Source organism: Myxocyprinus asiaticus, chromosome 33 (genome assembly GCF_019703515.2).
Source record: "Myxocyprinus asiaticus isolate MX2 ecotype Aquarium Trade chromosome 33, UBuf_Myxa_2, whole genome shotgun sequence".
Lineage (NCBI taxonomy): Eukaryota > Metazoa > Chordata > Actinopteri > Cypriniformes > Catostomidae > Myxocyprinus > Myxocyprinus asiaticus.
The window spans coordinates 27,583,613-27,593,186 of record NC_059376.1 but is presented as its reverse complement, the minus strand read 5'-3'; the positions used below and the strand labels follow the sequence as shown (position 1 = coordinate 27,593,186).

At 38.4% G+C, this 9,574-nt stretch overlaps 1 protein-coding gene across 1 annotated transcript; it reads left to right on the top strand.

Annotated features, from left to right (window-relative positions):
- The first annotated feature begins 793 nt into the window (after positions 1-793).
- suv39h1a (SUV39H1 histone lysine methyltransferase a) lies at positions 794-8,958 on the top strand. The gene is made up of 6 exons (XM_051669441.1): positions 794-812; positions 1,135-1,280; positions 4,135-4,794; positions 7,837-7,983; positions 8,545-8,674; positions 8,825-8,958. The coding sequence occupies exons 1-6, from the start codon at positions 794-796 to the stop codon at positions 8,956-8,958; spliced, it is 1,236 nt and encodes a 411-aa protein (XP_051525401.1).
- The last annotated feature ends 616 nt before the right edge of the window (positions 8,959-9,574 follow it).

The window sequence follows — 9,574 nt, the reverse complement described above, 5'->3', positions numbered from 1 at the left end:
CGTGGTGGAAAGGACATAGACCTTATTCACGCTAGCGCCATCTTAATGGGAATGAAAACGAGGCTGTGAGGGATAGACTCACCATCACTTCAATGGCACCAACGGTATAAAGCTGTTTAAAGCTCCTAGATCACATCTGATTTTCCACAGCTGGTGTTGTCTGGAGTTTTTTGTATAATGAATGTTCTGGGACAGATATTTTATCAATGTTTTTATCCGCGGAACGATTCAAAAACACTTAACTGAAGTACAGCCCATTGAAGTGACGGTAAGTCTGTCTCTCACAGCCTCGTTGTCAGTCAAAGATGGCGCTAGCGTGAATAAGGTTGTCTTGTTATAAGGCTTTATTATATCAATAAATACTTTTTGCATAATTTGACAGGAATTACATCTTGAATGGAAATGCGGTGCCTAATAAAAACTTGCTTTGTATTTTCTTTGTTTTCTCCAAATATCACTTGTCTCATATTTCATCTCAATCTTCACAGACACTTGAGGATTTGGTGAACATAAGTACTCGTAATAATAATAAAACAAAATACTATCAAAAAACACAACAATAGCACTGTGTGAAAAATACATTATAATGTATTTTTCACACTGCTAATTTTAAAGTATTTTTAGATAAATGACGTTCATTTAGATGAATATTATTAAGCGTGGTCAACGGGATTAACCAATGAGCGTTTCATATTATATTCTCAGATACACCTCGACCAATCATCAACGTTAATGCCTAGAATGATCTTCCGCGGCAGACGGGATTCATGCAGTTTTCCGCGGTGAAGTGAAAATGGCGCAAATTTTGAAAGGTAATTTTGATTGCGCTTTCTTTTAATGGTGACGAACAATGTAGTTACGGTGCAATTAAATAGCAATGGATAAACGTGCAGTTTTAGATGCATGAATAACATGAGTCGTGTTCAAGTGCAGAGAAGTTGTAACTGTGCCACATATGCATCAAAATTCATTATAATAAACTCATGTGTCTGCATTACTCAGTTAAGGGAAGGAAATTTCATGTGTTTGATGGCATAGCTTTCTTTTGCTTTGCTTGACGATCGTTTGCCTGGTTTATTAAAGTTGTAATTGTTTGTTAAGCAATGTAGATTATGTTGCCCCTTGTGTTTGTAGATTGCAGAGTGTCCTGTAAACTTTCATGGGGAGACATTCAGGCTCTGTGCTGCAGAGAGAGGCTAGTCTGCAAGCAGCTGAGTGTGACAAAGAACAACTTTAATGACTATGAGGTGGAGTACCTGTGTAACTACAAAAAATATAAGGCGAGTTAATATTGTCTTAATAAGGTTTTGCTTGTACTGTAAGGGAGATATGGGGCTAGTTGTCACACTGGGAATTTGTCACATTGACTTTATCTCAGAAACTATGAGGTCAAATATCCAATTATACAGATGTGTGTTTTCTTTAGCAGTGATTTTGTATGTTGGTTGGGTATCTATACAGATTTCCTGATTTGATTCTGTTCTAATTCACAAGATCTTGATTTGATTCTGATTTCGTTTTGATCTGATTCATTTGGGTATATTCCAGTGGTTGACCGATATGGGTTTTTTAATGGCCGATGCCGATATCCAGAGAGCAGGGTAGTCGATAGGCCGATACAATGCCGATATACCACAATATTTAATATAGTAAATAACATAAACATAAAATTGCTAAACAAATGAATAAATTCTTTTAGCACTATATTTACTCAATTTCACACAAAACTTTAACGTTGCAAAAAAGAATCTAAAAAAGTAAAATTGTATTTTAAATGGTAGATAGCAGTTTCTTCTGATTTCTGTTTAGTCATCAAATTTTAGTAATTTATTTGCACATGAAGAAATTGGTAATATATTAGGAAGCAGGAAATAACAGTGCACACTGTGGTCAAGGGCATAGCCAGGAAATTACCTTTGGGTAATTTGGCCAAAACATTTTTAAACAAATTTTATTTAAATAACTGAAGTGGTGCATTCAAAAGGTTATTTCACACTATCAGAAATTATGCATTTTTAAACTAATTTACAGTAGTACAGTACAGTAGTGGTTCAGTAGTGGTTCTAGATTGTATGGTGCCTTGGGCGAAACCCCCTTCAGCACCCAAATTAGACCCAGGCTCACCCAGAATGTTATTTTAATTATTTTTTGGGTTCAAATGTATACCCTTCAAATATATACCCATGGCTATAACACTGACTGTAGTCCAGCAACCATGTATGGCATGTCCATGTTAGCAATCGCATTTTCTCAAATCAAACCAATTGCACATACAGTGCTTAGTGAATATTATATTTACTCATAGCACACGTGAAGCGCTTTTACTTTGAAGTTACACTCACACGCTTGTGCGGATCCAGCTCGAGCAGCAGCAATCCCCAGACAGTTTAAACGGCCTGGATCGCCTGATTGGATTGTCATGGACTGACCGTCATGATTTGTGAATCAGAGGAAGTTTTGATCCTGATCCTGAAGTTTTTGATTCTGGCTGATAGAATACGTGCTTCAGAGGAAGATATTAGATGAGCGATCGACAGGAAGAAAATGCTGGATTTTCACGAGGTTTGTGAATTACATCTGTTTAAACGAGATATCTGTATATTTGCAGATGGTATATAATAGAAGTTTTATTGATATTCGGCTTTTCTCATTAGAAAAGTTACAAGGAACTGTTGAGGAGAGACTGTTAGAATACGTGCTTCAGAGGTAAATAAATGAGCGCTCCACATGATGCTGGATCTGCTGAAGTTGTGTGAGATATGCACATATTTGCAGATGGTATATGATATTAGGTTAACTGATATTTACTGATTTGTTATCATTAGACAATACAGTTAAAAGTTACAGGGAACTGTTGAGGAGAGAGAGGGAGAATGAAACAGTCGAGCACTTTAACATAATGAACTCAGACGTGTCTGCCACGGCTCATACGTATATGCGGTCCGTTTAAATGAGACTGTGTTGCACACCGGTCTATTATTGTAGTAACACGATGACACGTAACAACAAAATGAACCGTGACTGGTCGTTTACATGTCTCAGTTGCTTCACATGCAAGCAGGCGATTCTCTACGCCTTCAAGAAACAAATCGGCCAAACAGGAAATTTTATCGGCTGATGCCGATAATTAAAAAAGTCAGAATATCGGCCGGTTTATCGGCCTCGGCAATATATCGGTCGACCACTAGTATATTCCAATTAGATTGTCCATTTTGCTAACATATAAAATACATTCTCTCTCAGCTAATGCTACAGGGTACCTTCTAATTTGAGACATTATTAAATTAATTAAAAAAAAATTAATAACAGGGTTCAAACTGTGCAGTTTAATTGCCGTTTATTTAACAGATATACTGTAGGCTAATAAGCATCACAACCAAAACTGAAGTAAATGTTAAAGTAAAATATCGATCTTGGGATTTTAAGAATCAATATAGGGATCGTTAAAATGAAGATAACGATTTATCAGAAAATCAGTATTGGTTACCCTAAAAGCCTGTAGGTCAAAACTCTCATAAATTAGAATACATTTTAAAGGGATAGTTCACCCAAAAATGAAAAATCTCTTATTATTTACTCACCCTCATGCCATCCCAGATGTATGACTTTCTTTCTTATGCAGAACACAGACAAAGAGTTTTAGAAAAATATTTCAGCTCTGTTGGTCCATATAATGCAAGTGAATGGTGACCAAAACTTTGAAGCTCCAAAATGCACATAAAGGCAGCATAAAAGTAATCCATCCAAAGTGGTTTAATCCAGGTCTTCTGAAGTAATCCAAATAGTTTTGAGTGAGAACATACCAATATGTAACTCATGACATTGACATTAGGCAATCTCCTTGGCAATCATTATTTCAATCTCGATTACTCTTCTTAGCACCATCTAGTACCCTGTGCAGATAATGTAATCGAGGTTGAAATCATGACCATGGCTATAGACTGCAATGCCAAGATGTACAGGGAACAAGGAGTTATATTTTGGTCAGTTCTCACATAAGACCGATTAGATGTTTTCAGAAGCTATGGATTAAACCACTGGAGTCTTATTGATGACCTTTATGCTGCCTTTATGTGCTTTTTGGGGCTTCAAAGTTTTGGTCACCATTGTAACCTCTGTAATATTTTTGTCTAGGGTCGAGAGTTTTTTCTGGTGAAGTGGAAGGGCTATGCAGAGTGCGAGAACACATGGGAGCCTCTCAAAAACCTTAAATGCCCCATACTCTTGCACCAGTTCCGGCAAGACATGAAGACAGCTCTGCTTGAGGCCAACGAACCACTCGATTCAGCATCTCTGAGTGCTCCCATTGTCTCCATCCTCCTCAAGAAAGTTAAACAGCACATAAAGCTTCAGAAATGGGAAGGCCTCATGAACCAGACCTGCAGGCAGAAGGGCCGCATATTCGTCAGTAATGATGTTGACCTGGAAGGACCTCCTAAAGACTTCACCTACATTAATGACAATAAGTTTGGGAAAGGAGTTGAGGTGCACCCAGTGACAGTGGGATGTGAGTGTGAGAACTGCCTCTCTCAGCCTGTTAACGGCTGCTGCCCAGGGCTGATGAGTCATCGCAGGGCATATAATGACAGCAGGCAGGTGAAAGTGATACCTGGTGTGCCCATCTACGAGTGTAACTCTATGTGCCGATGTGGGCCAGACTGTGGGAATAGAGTTGTGCAGAGAGGTATTCAGTATGATATGTGCATTTTCAAAACAGCCAATGGGAGAGGATGGGGTGTGCGGACGCTACAGAGGATTTACAAAAATGCCTTTGTTATGGAGTATCTTGGAGAGGTAAGCAAGTTAAATAGGTTAATGTGGATGCTCTGAGGATGGCATGTACACTAGAATGAATAGTCCCCTGTTTTCTTATGGTCTGTAAACACATTCCTCCAGAAGTAAAAATGTTTCACTTCTTCAATAGCAATATTAACACTTTTATTTCAAGGTGAAGTGTGTTATTTCTGCATCACTAGCATAACCAAACAGAACTTCAAAAATAATCACTGTTTTAAAACAATTACAAAAGATGCTCCCTGTCTGCCATTGGTTGAACAAACAGATAGTCCCACCCCTAACTCACACCAATGAGATGCAAGATCCTTTTAACATGGAAAAAATTACTCATATCAGCTTTACCCATCTTGCCAAGACTTATATTCTGCCTAATATCTCATTGTGCCTAATACGTTTACATTACATTTATATTTAGTCATTTAGCAGACACTTTTACCCAAAGCAACTTACAAATGAGGAACACAGCAAGCTATTTGTTATACAAAAGTCAACAATATTTGTGTATGACTTTCTTCTGAAGAACACAAACGAAGATTTTGAGAAGAATATCTCAGCTCTGTAGGTCCTCATAATGCAAGTGATTGGTGACCAACATTCATTTAAAAGCTCCAAAATGCTTATAAAGGCAGCATAAAAGTAATCCATAAGACTTTAAGTGGTTTAATCCATGTCTTCTGAAGCAACCCAAATGGTTTTAGAGGAGAACTGACCAAAATGTAACTCCTTTTTTACAGAACATCTCACCATTGCAGTCTTTAGTCACCATCATGATTTCAAGCTTGATTACACTTCCTAGTAGCGGATGTAACCCGATCCTTCCGACAGGTGAATATCAGCAAAGCCGCGGGCTCAGACGGCATTCCGGGCCGCGTCATCAGAGCGTGCGCGAACCAGCTGGCTGGTGTTTTTACGGACATTTTCGACCTTTCCCTCTCTTTGTCTGTAGTCCCCACATGCTTTAAAACATCCACCACTGTGCCTGTACCAAAGCAATCCAAAATCACTTGCTTAAATGACTGGCGTCCTATTGCTCTGACCCCCATCATCAGCAAATGCTTTGAGAGACTAATCAGAGATTACATCTGCTCTGTGCTGCCTCTCTCCCTCGACCCGCTGCAGTTTGCTTACTGCAACAACCGCTCCACTGATGATGCCATTGCATCTACAATACACACTGCTCTCTCCCACCTGGAAAAAAAGAACACTTATGTGAGAATGTTGTTTGTAGACTACAGCTCAGCATTCAACACCATAGTGCCCTCCAAGCTAGATGAGAAACTCCGGGCTCTGGGCTTAAACAGCTCGCTGTGCAGCTGGATCCTGGACTTCCTGTCAAGCAGATGCCAGGTGGTTAGAATAGGCAGCAACATCTCCTCATCACTGACCCTCAACACTGGAGCCCCACAGGGCTGTGTTCTAAGCCCATTCTTGTATTCCTTGTACACACATGACTGTGTGGCAACACATAGCTCCAATGCCATCATTAAGTTTGCGGATGACACGACGGTGGTAGGTCTGATCACTGACAATGATGAAACAGCCTACAGAGAGGAGGTGCACACTCTGACACACTGGCATCAGGAGCACAACCTCTCCCTCAGTGTCAGTAAGACAAAGGAGCTTGTGGTGGACTTTAGAAGAAAAGACAGAGAACACAGTCCCATCACCATCAATGGAGCACCAGTGGAGAGAGTCAGCAGCTTCAAGTTCCTGGGTGTCCACATCACTGAGGAACTCACATGGTCCGTCCACACTGAAGTCGTTGTGAAGAAGGCTCATCAGCGCCTCTTCTTCCTGAGAAGGCTGAGGAAGTTTGGAATGAACCGCCACATCCTCACACGGTTCTACACCAGCACTGTAGAGAGCATCCTGACTGGCTGCATCTCCGCCTGGTACGGCAATAGCACAGCCCACAACCGCAAAGCACTGCAAAGGGTGGTGCGAACTGCCAGACACATCATCGGAGGTGAGCTTCCCTCCCTCCAGGACATATATACCAGGCGGTGTGTGAAAAAAGTTCGGAGGATGATCAGAGACTCCAGCCACCCGAGCCATGGGCTGTTCTCACTGCTACCATCAGGCAGGAGGTATCACAGCATCAGGACCCGCACCAGCCGACTTCATGATAGCTTCTTCCCCCAAGCAATCAGACTTTTGAACTCTTATATCTCACACTGGACTGTCATAAATTATATTATTATTATATTATATTCTCTCTTAACAACTGACTATCAACCGACAGCCTGAATGTCAATACAGTACAATACAACCTACTGTACATTCAATATATACTATATATACTTTTTTTATTGAATAATGTGTATCTATATTGTGTGTATTGTATACTGTACAGTGTATGTTATTATTTGTATATTGTTGTGTGTAATTATGTGTATATTAGACTTTAAATTGTGTTGTGTTAATTTGATGTTATTGTAAATTGGTATATGTCTCATCACTGTCACGACTGCTATGTTGATCGGAACTGCACCCAAGAATTTCACACACCATTGCACTTGTGTATATGGCTGTGTGACAATAAAAGTGATTTGATTTGATTTGAGTTTGATTTGATGAATGCACAGAGAGCTAGATGGCGCTAGGAAGTCTAATCAAGCTTGAAATCATGATGGCCAAGGAGACTGCTGATGTCAAGATTTATAGTGAAAAATGAGTTGCATTTTGGTCTGTTCTCACCCAAAACAGATTGGATTGCTTCAGATGAAATGGATTCAACCACTGGAGTCATATGGATTACTTTTATGCTGCCTTACTTTTATGTGCTTTTTGGAGCTTCAACGTTCTGGCCACCATTCACTTGCATTTTGTGGACCTTCAGAGCTGAGATATTCTTCTAAACATCTTTGTTTGTGTTCTGCAGAAGAAAGAAAGTCATACACATCTGGGATGACGTGAGGGTGAGTAAATGATGAGAACATTTTCATTTTTGGGTGAAATGTTCTTTTAAGTCATTGTGCCGACACTTGCAATTCTGTAAATGCTGATCACTGATCTGTTATCAGCTGTGTGTTTGATCAGGTCATCACCACAGAGGAGGCTGAGAGGAGGGGAGTGGTGTACGATAAACAGGGTGTCACTTATTTGTTTGATCTAGACTACGTGGATGACGTCTACACTGTCGATGCAGCTCATTATGGAAACATATCTCACTTTGTCAACCACAGTGTGAGCACTAACAAGCTACATAAAGCATATTTTTACAGAACAGTTTGTTAATGATATTTGATGATTGCAGGTGTGTTGCATGAACATATAAATTTGTGATGATAATTGTCAGTTAAAGAATACTGATCAGAGTAATCAGTCCACAGTTATAGATATTACGCATAAGGTAGAAAGAAATACATAATGATATTTTTTTTTCTATCATAGATTTAGTAATATTCATAAGCCAGGATATAAATCCAGTAAATTCGCATTTCTGGTATAAATGTTTCTTATTCAGGTTTTTTTTTAATTTTTAAACTCTTTTATTATTATTATTATTTACGTAATTGTGAAATTAGAGGACATATAGTTTTTAAGATTATAAACACTTAAAAGACAATATTATAAAAATTTTCAGAACATTCAAAACCAGTTGCACAGAGGATCGGCTTCTCATAACATCTGATGATGTTACTGAAGTCGAACAGGATGCAAATCTCATAATATGTAGCTTTTAAATTAACATTATAACACTTGACAAAGCATTAAAATAATAAGTCTTTACCAATGTTTTTCCAGTGTGATCCAAACTTGCAGGTATATAATGTTTTTATTGACAACTTGGATGAGCGACTTCCCAGAATAGCATTCTTTGCGAAACGAGGGATCAAAGCAGGAGAGGAGCTCACCTTTGACTACAAGATGACAGGTAAGAATAGAAGTCTTTTATTCTGCTTTTTATTACATTATTGGGAGTTGGACAGTTGTAAAAATATTGAAAAAATAAATTAACGATGAACACTCATTGTAAAAGCATGTTTACTTTGTACTGTGTTCCTGTCTCTCTCTTTTGTCCCAGCTGATCCAGTCGATGCAGAGAGCTCAAAAATGGACTCAGACTTCAGTCGAGCAGGAATTGAAAGATCACCCATCAAACGGATCCGTATGGAGTGCAAATGTGGAGTGAAGAACTGCCGGAAATATCTGTTTTAATTCAGCATGCACAGAGAACAGCACTCATACAGAAGCATGCTTACTATGACAAGAATCAAGATACATGCCAATCTTCTTAATAGTTTTAACTTGTATGTTTTTTGTACATTTTTATATCTCTTTTATGTGTATATACTTTCAGTAGATTTTAGCTGGACAACATGTTTGCAAACTTTTAAAACTTTTATTGTTATAAGTGGACATTAAAATTACATTCCTCTGAACTTTGCTATAAATCAAAAATGTAAATATTTGTGTTTCAAACCAAATTCAGGACATTAATGTTTTACATATCTTGTATTCCCACAATGAATTTGCCACTGTTTATGGCCTTGAAAGTTTATTTCTTCATTTCTAGAGCATGATCATATGGCCTTTTTGTCTCTTTTTTATGTTCTTTTTATTAACGAATTTAATAATAATAATAAAAAGTTAAACAGTGCTGTTAATACTATGTGGAGTATTTATGCTCACTGCAAAAATATGTGGCTTGCGTAATGTCTGCATTGGCCACAAGATGGTGCTATTGTTTATTTGTAATTTCAAGTCTTCTAAGTCAATTTCATTCAAGCTTTAATTTACACCTTTCCTTCAATGTTAAGAATGTGATGCAAAT